The sequence below is a fragment of the Canis aureus genome, chromosome 11, assembly GCF_053574225.1.
Source record: "Canis aureus isolate CA01 chromosome 11, VMU_Caureus_v.1.0, whole genome shotgun sequence".
Lineage (NCBI taxonomy): Eukaryota > Metazoa > Chordata > Mammalia > Carnivora > Canidae > Canis > Canis aureus.
Window position 1 is genome coordinate 13,042,669 of NC_135621.1, and position 16,053 is coordinate 13,058,721.

General features: G+C 40.7%; 1 protein-coding gene across 4 annotated transcripts in view; it reads left to right on the forward strand.

The window, feature by feature from the left end:
- The first annotated feature begins 5,626 nt into the window (after positions 1 to 5,626).
- Positions 5,627 to 16,053, forward strand: part of NUP107 (nucleoporin 107) — a 49,663-nt gene continuing 39,236 nt past the window's right edge. For 2 of the 4 annotated variants that reach the window (XM_077913766.1, XM_077913769.1), the window contains exons 1-6: positions 5,627 to 5,763; positions 7,677 to 7,768; positions 8,281 to 8,367; positions 9,183 to 9,298; positions 11,355 to 11,499; positions 15,426 to 15,529. In XM_077913766.1, the coding sequence (XP_077769892.1) occupies positions 5,756 to 5,763; positions 7,677 to 7,768; positions 8,281 to 8,367; positions 9,183 to 9,298; positions 11,355 to 11,499; positions 15,426 to 15,529 (552 nt within the window). In that variant the 5' untranslated portion in view covers positions 5,627 to 5,755. Of the gene's footprint in view, positions 5,764 to 6,173; positions 6,333 to 7,238; positions 7,571 to 7,676; positions 7,769 to 8,280; positions 8,368 to 9,182; positions 9,299 to 11,354; positions 11,500 to 15,425; positions 15,530 to 16,053 lie in introns of those variants that run through there. The other 2 variants (XM_077913767.1, XM_077913768.1) reach the window with 2 other exon arrangements.

Sequence of the window (16,053 nt, forward strand, 5' to 3'; positions counted from 1 at the left end):
TCCTGAAATTTGACATTTTATTCTTCTTTTTGCTGCCTGATCTGAACCAACTTTGCATCTTGGAGCAGAGCTCTGTTTTGCTTCACATCATTGATGTTTTAACTATTTTGCAATATCACTGCTACGTACGCATCAAATATTTGTTAGAATTTCATTCTACCTACCAAAATCTGATACATTTTGAGCAAGGAGTTGAACTAAATAAAAATTATTTGGGGTTTATTTTGACACACACACACACACATATATATATGACTAATTGCCTTGCACAACAATGTGAATGTACTTAATGCCCTAACTAGACTTAAAAATGGCTAAAATAGTGAATATTAAATATATTTTTTTACTCTTTAAAAATATTTTATTTATTTATTCATGAGAGACAGAGAGAGAGGCAGAGAGACACAGGCAGAGGGAGAAGCAGGCTCCACTCGATCCCAGGACCCCAGGGTCATGCCCTGAGCCGAAGGCAGATGCTCAACCACTGAGTCACCCATCCAGGCGTCCCAACATAATTTTTAAATAAATAAATAAAGGAGCTGGTCGATGTGAAGAGGAAAAAAAGACTAAAACATTGCTAACCGGGCAGCCCGGGTAGCCCAGCAGTTTAGCGCTGCCTTCAGCCCAGGGCCTGATCCTGGGGTCCTGGGATTGAGTCTCACGTTGGGCTCCCTGCATGGAGCCTGCTTCTCCCTCTGCCTGTGTCTCTGCCTCTCTCTCTCTCTCTTTCTCTGTGTCTCATGAATAAATAAATAAAATCTAAAAAAAAAAAAATGTTTTAAAAAAATTGCTAACCAAGCACTAATATTAATATGCAATATGGAATATTTTAACCTCTAAATAAGTTTTGAGTAAGAGTATTTTAAGAAAATGATAGCCAGCTTTTCTTTGGTAACTACAGCAGTGATTTAAACTATTTATGTTATGTGTGTTATGATCAAATAACTATGTTTGAATAGGTAAGTTTCTGTGATTTTTAAAAAAGATTTTATTCATTTATTCATTTATTCATGAGAGATTTATTTATTCATTTTAAGATTTATTTATGTATGTATGTATTTATTTATTTATTCAAGATTTATTTATTATTCATTATAGGCAGAAGGAGAACCAGGCTCCCTGTGGGGAGCCCAATGCGGAACTCGATCCCAGGACCCGGGGATCACGCCCTGAGCTGAAGGCAGATGCTCAACCACTGAGCCATCCAGGTGCCCCTCATGATTTTTTATTTTTATTTATTTTTATTTTTTATTTTTAACGATAATATTTATTTATTAATATTTATTAATATTTAATAATATTTATTAATATTTATTTATTCCCGGGTCTCCAGGATCACACCCCAGGCTGCAGGCGGCGCCAAACCGCTACACCACCGGGGCTGCCCCCTCATGATTTTTTAAATGCGGAAGTGTTCCTTTCCCCCCCAATGTACATCTTCCAGGTGTAAGCACAGTGCCCAGTACATAGTAGACATTTAATAAAACGTTATGCATGGATGAGTAAAGACCTCTTCAGGATCAGATCCACTGAGCTGCTTTATATGGAGAACAAAGGAGACTTTACAGTCATATTTATATTTTCCAGTATAAAGTGGTAATTCTTTTGAGCTCTTCATCTAGACAGGGCAAAATTCTTCTACTCTTATTGCAGCATCACAGAAGGAAAAGGATTGGGACTGGTCCAGTTCAACCCATGTTACACATGCCTCTATCACTATGACTTGAGTTTGATGTTGCCAAACGAACTGATAATTATTATCAGGGTAGGGAGAAGATCATTTTTGCCATACATAATATAATGCCTAGTACTGTTCTAAGGCTTTACACATATTAACTCTTTGAATATTTATAACAATTTATGATCTAGTACTGTTATTACACCCAAAAGGAGAAACTGAGGCATGCACTTGCACTAAAGGTCATTTCACTAGTAAGTGGTGGAGCTGGTATGTGACCTCAGGTAATAGTCACATCTATTGGATTTATAGTAAGAAAACTACTAACCAGCTACTTACAATTTACCAAAAGAGAAATTTAGTTGAGAAGGGGGAGACTGAAAAGACGGCAGCCAGAGAGAAGTGCCGGGTGAAAGAATGCTTTCTTTTGAGGGAGGAAAGAGGTCAGGGAGATTTTGAAACAGGGACAAACTGACCTCACGTGCCGTGTGATGTGACATGAGAAACACTCAACAACACCCATGTAGTTATTCCTGCATCCTGTCCTTCCAAATGTGTTTTAAAATGATTATCCTGAGAAAACAGTGGGGACAAATCCAAATTGAGGAATATTTTGCAAAAATTGGCCTGAGAGTCTGGAGGACTATTCTAGATGAAAGTAGAACCAAGAGCCAGGACCACTAAATGCATAATCTTCTACTGGATCCTGAATGGAAGGAGGGCTGTTATTTTTTTTTTTTTAACTCACTTTTTTTTTAAGATTTTATTTATTTATTCATGAGAGACACACAGAGAGAGGCAGAGACACAGGCCAAGGGAGAAGCAGGCTCCCTGCTGGGGAGCCCGACGTGGGACTGGATCCCGGGACCGGGTGTCCCAGGAGGGCTGTTATAAAAGGCATTATTGAGACAATTGGGGAAATTGAGTATGTTAATCATCGTATTCTGACAATGCTACATGTTCTGAGTGTTTATTGTATTAGGTCGAAGAATGTCTCCTCCTTGATTTAGGAGGTGTGTTCTGAAGTATTTAGGGGTGAAGTGTCAAGATGTCTACAACTAACTTGGAAATGGTTCATTCAAAAGACGGAAAAAAGGGCAAGCAATTGTGGGGAAACTTGTGGGGAATTAGTAATGGGTGATTGCAGCTAAAGAATATATTGACACCTTGGGGCGTCTGGGTGGCTCGGTCAGTTAAGCATCCGACTCTTGGTTTCTGCTCAGGTCATGATCTCAGGGTCCTCCAGCCAGGAGTGGGGCTCTGTGCTCAGCCCAGAGTCTGCTTGAGCTTCTCTGCCTCTTCCTCTCCCTCTGCCCCTCCACCAGCTTGTGCTCTCTCTTTCTCTCTGTCAAACAAATAAATACAATCTTTAAAAAAAAATTGATGTGGGAAACAAAGAAGAAAAATTATTAACTTCCCTTACTGTCTACAGCCCAATGACAAGTCCTTGAAACAGGCAGAGGAACCTTCTAGGGACGCAGCTGCCTTGATGTCAGCACTTTGCTCAGGGCAAAAGGCAATGTTAGCCCGACCCCCAGGAAGCTGTAAGTCTAGTTTAACATATAAAAATTCCTTTGGAAACTCCTTTATCTCTACCCATCCCCTCACCCCGCCTGGAGATACATGTTAGGAATCATCTCCAAGCACATGGTCCATGGATAGACCTCTGAAGGGTCTCAATACTAAGGGTTTACTAAAGAATAATAAAGGATCTTTCCTAACAATAGCTACCCCCCTCAGGGGCCTACAAACCTTGTTTCCAAAATACCTAGGAGGCTTGTGCTACCCACAACCCCCTTCTAACTTGAAAAGGTCTAATCAGTCACTCCTCACAACCCCAGTGCAACTCTTTCTGCCCCTGGAGTCTGTCCTTGTGCTTTAATAAAACCACCTTTTTGCACCAAAAACATCTCAAGAATTCTTTCTTGGTTGTCAGCTTTGAACCCTAATATTCTTGCTACATCATATCGACACCTATTGTACTGTTTCTCAGCTTTAATGTAGATGTGAAAGTTTTTGAAATAGAAAGTTGGGGTGGGGATAAACAAGTCATGGTTTTCTTCCTCAGCTGTTGGGACTAAGGGGGAGGAAGGGGTGCTCCACACCAGACAGTTTGGGCCTCAGTGCTCTTGGGATAGCTGTTTCCTGGCCTTTGACTCCTGTGCCGCTGTTCCCAAGCCTTTCCTCCAGCGTCTTAACAGTTCTGGGAGTTCTCGATAGGCTTCTAGTAAATTCCTTTTTGCTTAAGTTAATGATAGTGGATTTCTATCATTGAAATCAGGAATTCTAAAAAAAGCTAGAAATCAGGAATTCTAAAAAAAGCAACATGCACCACACAAGGAGTTTGTTCCAAATAGTTTTAAAGTAGGCAATCTAATGAATATGTTTTCAGATACTTTGAGGGTAGTAATGACCTTCATGCCTACTAATGAAATGCGTCAAAAGTGAAGCCCCTTGCACTCTTCAACGAGCATTTTCTTTTTGCATGTGAGCTGAACATTGGGCTGATCCTTTGCTCCACACTGCTCTTCCTTTTTCTTGTGTGCCTTAGGGTCAATGTCTTCAAATACATTATATAAATAAAACACATTGGAATTCAGTTGTCAGGGGACACAACCAACTGGCTCACACTGAATAAATTTGCTCCAGCACTACAAAATCATTAGGACCAGCTTTCACTTTCTCTAAGAGAACAAGTGCACGTTTGCACAGGAATTTTAGGAGACTGGAAGGACGAGAGAGCACAGGGTGGGACCCTTCAGGTAGGTTATTGAAAGAGGAGACTTTCTTTTTAAATTTAAATTTTAGTAGCGAACATACAGTGCAATAATGGTTTCTGGCTTCGAATTCAGTGATTCCTCACTTACCTATGGCACCCAGCGCTCATCACAAGGGCCCTCTTGAATACCCATCACCCATCTAACCCACCCCCCACCTACCTCCTTCCTTCAACTCTTAGTTTGTTCTCTATGGGTAACAATCTCTTAAGGTTTGTTTCCTAAAGAGGAAGCTTTTGAAGACTGCTGTGTGAGTGTACGTTTCCTATCTTGTTTATCTTTGTGATGATTCTCTGATAAACGTGTTACCTCCATTCTGCAGATGGAGGGCAATATGCGCAGCAGGAGGGTTCAAGCCCAGATGCAGCCCCAAATCACTTTGCCCCCCAAATGCTAAGTGGTCTTAGTGGGATCCAGTACGAAGAGGCCTTCCAGTCCATTACCTAGGATTGCAGCCCCTATAACCTGGTAGGGCGGGATTGCAGCCCCTATAACCTGGTAGGGCAGGATTGCAGCCCCTATAACCTGGCAGGGCGGGATTGCAGCCCCTATAACCGTGCAGGGCGGGATTGCAGCCCCTATAACCTGGTAGGGCGGGATTGTAGCCCCTGTAACAGGGCAGGGCAGGATTGCAGCCCCTATAACCTGGCAGGGCGGGACTGCAGCCCCTATAACCTGGCAGGGCGGGATTGCAGCCCCTATAACCTGGCAGGGCGGGATTGTAGCCCCTGTAACAGGGCAGGGCAGGATTGCAGCCCCTATAACCTGGCAGGGCGGGATTGCAGCCCCTATAACCTGGCAGGGCGGGATTGCAGCCCCTATAACCGGGCAGGGCGGGACTGCAGCCCCTATAACCTGGTAGGGCAGGATTGCAGCCCCTATAACCTGGCAGGGCGGGATTGCAGCCCCTATAACCGGGCAGGGCGGGATTGCAGCCCCTGTAACCGGGCGTCGTCTCCCTTTAAGACAACCTGGGCCCCGCCCACAAGCACCCTTCAGTCAAAGTGGTCGCCCCGCCTCCCGGCTCCGCGACCGAGGCCCCGCCTCCTTCCCGGCCCACCCCCCCCTTCGACGCCCCGGGGCGTCGCCCTCCGCTGGCGCCTGCGCAGACCGGACCTGCGGCAGCAGGCGGAAGTCGTCGCGCGTGCGCTCGCTGGGACGGCGCGTTCTCCCCTCCTCCCCGGGTAGTGGGATGTGCTTCCGGGTCGGAGGGTGTGCTTCCGGCGAGCGGGAAGGCTGAAAACGGGGTGATTCGGCCGGCGTCGAGCGTGCGAGGGTCTCGCGGGAGGAGGCTGTTGCCATGGACAGGTCAGTAGTGTGGTGCTGGCTGGGCGCGGACACGCGTGCCGCCTGCTCGTCGGCGGGACGAGCTCGGGGAAACCCGGCTCGCGAGGGGGCCGCGGGGGGCCGGGCTGGGGACTGACGGCGGAGCCCCGCGCGCTCCCGCGGCCGCCGTGCCCCCCCTGCCCCGGGGTGGGCGCGAGGGCAGGTGGCCGGCCCGGGATTCGAGGTGCAGGTGGGCCGCCAGCCGCCAGCGACGGGACGGGGACCTCAGCCCACGCTTGCTGGTGACAAGTGCCAGCCCCAGACGGCTCGTGAGCGGAGGCCGTTCTGGAACTCGGGCTTTGGGCCGGCCACCTGCGGCACGGGCGGGTCGGTCGGCGTCCCTGGCCGGGGTGGGGGCGGGGTGATGTGCTTTGGCCGTTCTGGACGAAGAGACACTGAGGGTGCGGTGAGCTAATGGGCCTCGTCTGCGGGGGTGTGGGAGAGCAGCACGAAGACGTCCCCGAAGAGGGGACATACCCGTTGGTCTGGGTGACAGTCAGGTGACAGTCAACACCGAGGGTCATCCACGCTTTGAACATATTCCCAGCCAGGTTAGTTTTCCTGCGCTCCGTTGAGAGCAGGCGCTGTGGCCTCTTTTTCATAGGTGACCCTGAGGCTAGCAGAGGTCGGAAACCGCGCCGCGGTCAGGAAGCAAATGAATAGAAGAAGCAAGTGTCCAGCCTGGATCTTTGTGTCTTCAGACTGGGGGGCGAGGCGGGGGAGGGGTGGAGCGGGGGTGGGGGAGGGGGTGGGGTGACATGAATGTTCCCCAGAGCCCTCCAGGGGGCAAGCCTAGGCCTCTGTGGAGGACAGAGCGTGTCCAGGGAGCAGGGATGTCAAAAGGAATGCGTCGTGTAGCTGAATGGTCCCCAGGCAATAGGGGGATGTGTCGGGATGTTTATTACCCAATATAAAGCTGAACTAGTAAGTTGGAGCTAGGAGGTAAAAAAAAAACAAAACAAAAAAAAAACAAAACCAGGAAATTTGGATTTGGTTTGGGAAGCCGGAGAGATTCTGTAGGCTTCAGAGCTGTAGCTGAAGGTTTGTTTGTTTTTTTTAAGATTTTATTTATTTATTAGAGGGGGTGGGGGTGGGGCAGAGACACAGGCAGAGGGAGAAGCAGGTTCCGTGCAGGGAGCCCGATGCGGGACTCGATCCCAGGTCTCCAGGATCACGCCCTGGGCTGCAGGCGGCGCTAAACCGTTGGGCCACCCGGGCTGCCCTGTGGCTGAAGGTTGTAAGTGGAGGAAAAGCGTCTTCGATTCTCGTCTGGAAATCCAGGTCTTTTAATTCACACAGTAAACGTTCTAGACCGTGGGCTGAGAAGGGTGGGAGATGCGGGGCTCTGTGAGGCAATAGTACCGACACAGGGGAGGCCGTTAGCATGCTCCGGGGAGAAATAACTGGAAAGGATCGTTTCTCTCCTATTTACTGGAATTCTTTTGTGCTTAGCCTTCCGTCTCACCCGTCCAAACAACAGATTTTTTTTTTTCGCAGTACCCATGGTTGGAAATATTTTGCGACCTACAGAAGATCCTCTTAAGAGGTGATTCCTGCAGTTTTCGGGAACTCCTCAATTCGACAGAGGGTCCAGCTTTCCTGAAGCAGTTATGCAAAACTGCTATAATATAGGTTCTAAGTGTTAGAAATCATTCCATAGGCAAAAATAACAGCGAGTACTAGCAACTCAGATGTCTATGCAGGAAGATTTGAGAGGGTTTGAGGGATAAGCAAGATTTGGAAACAGAGCACTATCGACCACAAGACCAAAGGCTTGACTCCGAGGATGGTGTGTACCTTCACTGACCCAGGGTCCTTTGCTCCAATCACGATAAAGTTCTTTGCAAATGCTATGTTCTCATTTCACCCACATGAACTTAATTATGCCATTTTAGGAGTGGCTTTGGAGAGATGTCATCCCCTGTGATCCGGGAGGCAGAGGTGACTCGGACCGCACGGAAACAGAGTGCTCAAAAGAGAGTTTTAAGTATCCTTTGCATTTTAAGCATCATTGCACAAATTGCAACATGCTTGGAATCGGGATTATGGAATTTTCTTTTTATGAAAGATATTAAACACTTGCTATTATAATAAAATGCTGTGGAAATTAGTTTTTTAAGTCGCCAGATAAAGTTATTTGGTAACTATAATGCTGATACTCACAGATTAGGATTTGTGTTACTCTGAAAACAAGTATGTTCCGTTTTACTGCTATCATATTGTCATTGGCTTCTGCTGAGATTAGATATCCTCTTTTTTATTTGAAATGTAAGGACCCTTAGTTCCATGTGTAGTAATCTAAATGTGAGAAATTAAATGGTAGAGTTATTTACTCTTTGCATAGAAAAAATGGTAGCCATAAAAATCTTGTTCTTGAAAAATGTATTCAGATATTTTATATAGTGTAAATATGGTTAATTCTAATTTTTTTTTTTTTGGTTAATTCTAATTTTAATGGTATCTTTTGTATGTGGAAAACTTTTCTTAACACTTTTATAGTTCGGCCATCCCAAGATGAAATTTTTGCTAATACTACACCAAGAAACCAGGTTATCCCTCGGACCCCCAGTTCATCTCGACCACCTTGTAAGATTTTTTTTGCTTTTAAAGCATTTAATAATAGTAATAGTAGCTGTAGGTTAAAACTTAAAATACACATAATAAATATAATCTTTGGTTACAGTATCCATAATTAAGGACAAATTATAATGATTGCAGTTACTATTTGTTGAACTCTTACCATGTAGAAGGCATTGTACTTTACATAAATACACAATGACTATAATCTCTTATTTTATTATTATATTATCTCTAATTTTGCCAAAATTGAAAGTGAGACTAGGAGAAACTATTCAGTGAAGATAGGATAGCATGGCTGAGCAAATCGGGAAGTAATGGAACAAAATTCAAGCAATGATTTGTATACTTCAAAGCCTGTACACTAAATGGTCTCTTCATTATGCTTTATAAAATTGGAATATGAGGAATCCATGGACTCATTTATGTCTTTTTTTGTTGTTTGTTTTTGCTGGTTGGTTGTGTTTTAATGAAAGAATCTCTATTTGTAGTAAAAATTTTTCCTGATGGGCTCAGTATTACCCAAAGTTCAAATTTAGAAAAATAAGTTAAATCTTCATATCATGGAAATGTTAATGTTTAAACTATTTACTTGGTTGAAATCTACATAATTGAAAACAAAGTTCCTGGGGCACCTGCCTGGCTCAGTAGAGCATGTGACTCTCGATCTTGGGGTTGTACATTTGAGCCCCATGTTGGGTATAGAGATTACTTAAATACATTTTAAAAATTAAAAAAACTAAAGTTTTTTATTGTTTGTTTGATTGTTTTCATGATCACTTTTCATGTGCTTCAGATTCTTTCTACTAACCTCTTGTTTGTAGTTACTCCACCCAGCCGAAGCTTACTAAGGCATCCAGATGTTTCCTGCATTCTGGGAACAGGAGGGAGGTCTCCCCGGCTTACACAGTCTTCAGGGTTCTTGGGAAATCTGTCTATGGTATGTAGGAAAACAGGGCTGAAAATGTCCCCCTTCTTATAAAAGGATGCTATTTAGCTTAAAAGCCTATAGTGAGATTTGAAGTCACAGTCATCAGAAGGTTATGGAGATTGAAATAATTTTTTGGTTAGGCTTTCAGAAAATTGAAACCGTTAAGCATCTCATGTCACAGATGGAAGCTGTGACACCAAAAACATTTAGATGCAAATAGAATGTGTTGATCTGACGGTCTGCTGATCCAAAGAAATAAATGTTTGGTTATAAAAGCTGAAGAGAGACGATGCATTAAAGGATAGAAAAGAGAAAATGTTGGGAAAAGTACATGAGACACTCCAGAAAGCACTGTTGTACAGTTTTAAAATAGAAGAAACGTCATATAAACTGATACAGAATGACTTGACATAGGTGTTGAAGATATCCTCTAGAAAAAGAAAGGATTGTATCCAACTGCGATGGAAAGAGAGTTCTGTTGGAGTAGTAGGGTATGATGGCTAATTTAGTGCTAAAAACAAGTTAAAAACAGTCTTGTATTTGGCTCTGCGCTTATTAAAAAGGCACAGAGACTTTTACACAAACTTGAAATTATCTAGATTATGTGTTTTCTGAAGAATGGTTTTGCATGTTAAACCTCTCCTTGTCTTAGGTTAAATTGATCTTTAAAATACTTAACTGTTTTATGGGTTTTTAGTGTTAGACCTAGCCATTGAGCAGTTTTGCTCTGCTTATGAATCTGGCTTATTTGGGCATTGTTTACCCTATTCTGCTTGAAAACATAAGTGAGTTTGACTACATGTGGGTTTAAACAAAAGAAGATGACTTCTTATGTACTGTTTAGGATTGTAGTATTAATAATAAAATTCTTACTGTCTCAGAGCCCAGGATAGAGTAAATGTGTATTGATTATTATAAAATGTTTGGATTTAGATATACATTTTTATTGTTTGTATCTGGATTTTATTTTAATTAATTAATCTTAAAAAAGATTTTATTCGTTTATTCATGAGAGACACAGACAGAGAGGCAGAGACACAGGCAGAGGGAGTAGCAAGCTCCCTGTGGGGAGCCCGATTTGGGACTCCATCCTGGTACTCCAGGATCACGCCCTGAGCCAAAGGCAGACAACCGCTGAGCCACCCAGACGTCCCTGTACCTGGATTTTAAATAAAGGCAGATTTTTTTTTTTATCAAATGTTAAAAATTTTAAACCTTTAGATAGCTTTCTGTGGCTTAAAAAGATGGAGTTTAAATAAAGGTGAATTTTAAAAACATGGGCATTTTTAGACGTTTCAGACATGTCCAAAAATAATAAAATAAGCCTCCATGTGCCCGTCACCCAGTTATCAATATAATATACGACTGATCTTGTTTCATCCTCACCCACAAGCATTTTCCCTATGTTACTTAACAACTCCCAAGTTTCAGACCATTTTACCCATAGATACTTCCATATGTATCTCTGAGACATAAGGACACGTTTAACACAGTGATGTTAACACATCTAATACTGCATATACACACACAGTAATTCCTTTATTACTTCAGATATCCATTTTGTTATATTTTTTCATTGTGTATATTTCATTAAGTTCACATTTCCTCAGTTATATCAATTTTTAAGTTTGTTTAAATCAGGCTTCAAATAAGCACATTGCATATGCTTGATATGTCTTGTCTTTTAATCTGTTGGTTCCTCTGTCATCACTTTTGTTACCATTTATGTGTTGAAAAAACTGGGTCATTTCTCCCACACAATTTCCTAATAGTGAAAAACTGATGTGAATGTAGAGGAATAGGACAGCCTTATTTTACTTGTTAATGTCAGCTTAAATATTACAAACTAAAATGTTTATTGTCTTTAAAAAAATATAGAGTAGTACAAAGAAGAAAACAGTCATAGAAGCTGTGATTTCCTTAACAAAATAGCCCCTGTGGCTATCCCTCAAATAGGAAAAATACATACGTAGGTTTAAAAATATATAACAATATTAAAGTCTATCCATTCAATAGCAGTAGTTCATTACTTCTCTGTATCTTCTTTTTCTTCTTCTTTTTTAAGGTAACTAATCTGGATGACAGTCATTGGGCCACTGCATTCACATCACAGCGAACAGGAACCCTCACAAACACAGAGTCCCACAGTGTAACAGAGGACGTAACCCTCAGTGCTGTTATGTTACGTGAGGATGATCCTGGTGAAGCTGGTAAAATGGCTTTGACCTTTTTAATGAAGTAGCCTGTTCCTTTACTAAGATCAAGGAAACTATCTCTTACTTGTGAATGTCAGTATAAAATATTTTTCGTTAAATTGATTGGTTATGGTAATGTAGTAGGTCTGGAAGGTTGAGAACCTCACCTGAGTTCTCAGTTGGAGCATCTTGCTTCAGTGTAAATACCTTGTCAGATTAATAGACAAGTCTCATATCTTTACTGTTTTCACATTTGTTCTTTTGAAGAACAATGTCTTTACTTTAGGTTTAGTTTTTATCTGATATAGTTGACATGTTTTGACGTGGATTAGCACTAGCATGCCGTTTTGTTTTGGTTTGTTTTTCTTGTTCAGATAGTATTGTGACCTTCCTAGCTTTAGGTTGGTTATTACCATTCCCTGTTGGAAAAAAAAAAGTTTACTTTTCATGTGTCTGTGTTTACTCATTATTACATAGGTCCTTCACCTTACCATCATCATAAGCTAACATATAATAGTGAGAGTCCATGTGCTTACCTCTGCATGAATACTATCTTCGGTAAAGGTCATTAAAGAGTTACAATAACTATTCCCATTTTGAGGGAGAGGAAACTGTTGCTCATAGTGGTTAATCTGCTCAAGCTCACCTGGGAGGAAGTGATGGCACCAGGATTTGAAACTAAGCAGTTTGATTTCACAGCCCTACTGTACTTTAGTAGAGTGTATGTATTTTCCCTGAGTAGAACATGTCATCTTAGTATCTCCTGTGACTTTGTCAGCTACTTTGTTATGTGTTTAAAACGCAATTCAGATATTTTAAATTTTAAAATTTGACTCACATTATTTTTTGTAATTGTTGATTAGATTAATACCTAGCACATATTTGGGCTCTTAAAAGACTTGTAGGTAACAAGAGAAAAAATAGGTACATTGAATTAATCAAAATCTAAAATTTCTATGCATCAAAAGATACAATCATAAGGCAGCCCACAGAATGGGAGAATATATTTGCAAATCTTATATCTGGTAAGAGGTTAGTATCTATTACATAGAAAGAATTATAGCTTAACAACAACAAAAAATTAACGCAACTTAAAAATGGGCAAAGGACTTAGACATTTCTCCAAAGAAGATAGAAAAATGATCAGTTAAGCATATTTTCAGAAGCTCAACATTACTAATCGTTAGGGAAATGCAGATCAAAACTAAATGAGACACCACCTCACACTCATTAGGACGGATACTAGTACAAAACAAAAAAACGAAAATAACAGGTGTTAGCAAGGATGTGGAGAAATTGGAGACTTTGTATATTATTGATGGGAGTGTAAAATTGTGCAGTGCTATGGGAAACAGATGGCAATTCCTCAGAAAATTAATAGAATTACCATGTGATCAGCAATTCTACTTTCAGGGTATATGCCCTCAAAAAACAAATCAGCATTACAAATCCTGTATACCTTTGTTTGTAGCCCTATTATTCATAATAGCCATAAAGTAGAAGCAACCCAAATGTCTGTTGATGGATGAATGGATTAATAAATGTGTTACATACATAACAGTGGGATATTATTCAACCTTAAAAAGTAAGGAAATTCAGACACATACTACAACATGGATGAAACTTGAGGACATTTTGTTAAATGAAATAAGCCAGTGACAAAAGAATAAATACTGTATGGTTCCACTAATACAAAGTACCTACAGTAATTAGACTCCTGGAAAGTAGAATGATGGTTGCCAGGGACCAGGGGAAAGAGGAGTGGAGTTACTGTTTAATAGTTACTGTTTAACTCTGTACCTACAGAGTTTTAGTTTTTTTTAGTTGAGATACAATTGACATATAATGTGTAAGTTTAAGGTGTATACTATTGAATTGATGTATTTACATATTGCGGTGTGTTTATTAGTGTTAGCTAACACTTCCATCACTCCATCATACCTTTACATCACAGATTTACCGTTTTTTTTTTTTTTTTTTTTTTTTGTGGTGAGAACATCTGAGATCTAATCTGTGAAAATATATATACATATGTGTTATGCATTAGATTTCCAGAACTTACTCATCCTCTAATTTCAAGTTTGTACCCTTTGACCAACATCTTCAATTTTCTCACCCCTTTGCCATGGTAACCACTGTTCTGCTACTCTCTGTTTCTATGACTTTGGGTTTTTAGGATTCCATGTATAAAGTGGTATACAGTATTCGTCTTTCTCTGTCAGATATATCTCATTTAGCAGTAATGTTCTCAGAATCTATCCTTATTGTTGCAAGCGGCAGGATTTCGTTTCTCATGGCTGAATGATATTCCAGTATATGTATATGCCACTTCTTTACCCATTCATCTTGTGATGGATGCTTGGGTTGTTTCTGTCTTGGTGTTTATGAACAAATAATACTGCAGTGAACGTGGGAGTGCAGATATCCTTTCAATTCCTGTTTTCATTTCCTTTGGATATAAATGTAGAAGTGAGGTTATGATTTCATATGGTAGTTCTTTTTAAAATTTTTTGAGGAACCTCTATACTGTTTTCTGTAGTAAGCTGAACCAGTTTACGTTCTTACCAATGTGTGCAAAAATTCCCATTTCTCTTCCTCACAGCACTTGTTATTTCTTATATTAATGATGATAACTTTCCTGACCAGTATGAGGTGATCATTTCATTGTGGTTTTGATTTATATTTTTCTTTTTTTTTTTTTAAGATTTTATTTATTTATTCATGATAGTCACAGAGAGAGAGAGAGAGGCAGAGACATAGGTAGAGGGAGAAGCAGGCTCCATGCAGGGAGCCCGATGTGGGACTCGATCCCGGGTCTCCGGGATCGCGCCCTGGGCCAAAGGCAGGCGCCAAACTGCTGCGCCACCCAGGGATCCCTGATTTATATTTTTCTGATAATTAGTGACATGGAGCCTCTTTTCATATATCTATTGGCCGTTTGTATGTCTTCTTTGGAGAAATATCTATTTAGTTCTTCTGGCCAATTTTTAGTTAGCCTGGATTTTTTTTTTTTTTTTTTTTTTTTGTTAATCAATTGTATGAGTTCTTTATATATTTTGGAATTAACCCCTTATGAGATATATGGTTTGCAAATGTTTTCACCCATTCCGTAGCTTGTGTGTTTGCTTTTTCATTCTGTTAATTGTTTCTTTTGCAATCAATTGTTAATTGATTGCTTTGCAATCAAAGCTTTTTAGATTGGTGTAGTCTGACTTGTTGGCTTTTACTTTTGTTTCTCGTACTTTTGGTGTCATATCCAAAATATTGCCAAGACCAATGTCAAGGAGTTCTTTGCCTATATTTTTTTCCAGAAGTTTTACAGTTTCAGGTCTTATGTTTAAGTCTTTAATCCATTTCAAGTTAGTTTTTATGAGTGGTATAAGGGTCCAATTTCATTTTTCTGTATGTGGTCATCCAGTTTTCCCAGCACCATTATTGAAAAGGGTATCCTTTCCTCACTGAGTATTCTTGGTTCCTCTGTCAAATATTAGATGACTGTACATATGGGAGTCTATTTCTGGACTCATTCTTTTCCATTGGTCTGTGTGTCTTTTTTTTATGCTACTGTTACACTGTTTTGATTACTAGAGCTTTGTAGTATAGTTTGAGATCAAGAAGTATGATACCTCCAGCTGTGTTCTTCTTAGGATTGCGTTGGCTACCTGAGTTGTAGTTTTATAAGATGAAAAGAGTTCTGTGGATGGATGGTGGTGACGGTAGCACAGCAGTGTGAATGTACTTAATGCCACTGAACTGTACACTTAAAAATGGTTAAGATGGTAAATTTTGTTATATTTATCTTACCATGGTTACAATTTTTAAGAAAATGCAGTAATAAAAAAAGGATGTATAGTTGTGTTTTTAAGTTTTCAAAGAAACAATTGCATAAGAGTATATGTTACTTAACTTTTTTGTTCCTTTTCTTTTTAAACGTGTTTTAGCATCCATGAGTATGTTTTCCGATTTCCTGCAGTCTTTCTTAAAGCACTCGTCATCTACAGTTTTTGACCTTGTAGAAGAATATGAAAACATTTGTAGTTGCCAGGTAAGTTAATTTCACTCCATGTTGGTCAGGCTTCAGTATTCTTAGTTTTTGAACAATCTCAATCTACAAATTTCCTTTTTTTTTTTTTTTTAAGATTTTACTTATTTATTCATGAGAGAGAGAAAGAGAGAGAGGCAGAGACACAGGCAGAGGGAGGAGAAGCAGGCTCTATGCAGGGAGCCCGATGTGGGACTCGATCCCGGGACTCTGGGACCACGCCCCGAGTGAAAGGCAGACGCTCAACCACCAAGCCACTCAGGCATCCCATCAATCTACAAATTTCCATACTGCATTTAAGGGAGATGTCTTAGGGGTGTAGTGGCAGGAGTGGCATGGTTGGGGAGTTAGCAAGAGTAGCTGTGCTTTTTGCATATTGAAAGTTCATATAAGATTTCTTTGGGAACAAAAGGATGCTTTAAGAAAAGGAAAATCCAAAATATACAAAGAACTCTTAAAATCCAATAATTAGGAAATGAATAGTCCAATTTAAAAAATGGACGTAGGTAGCTTAGTTAAGCGTCTGA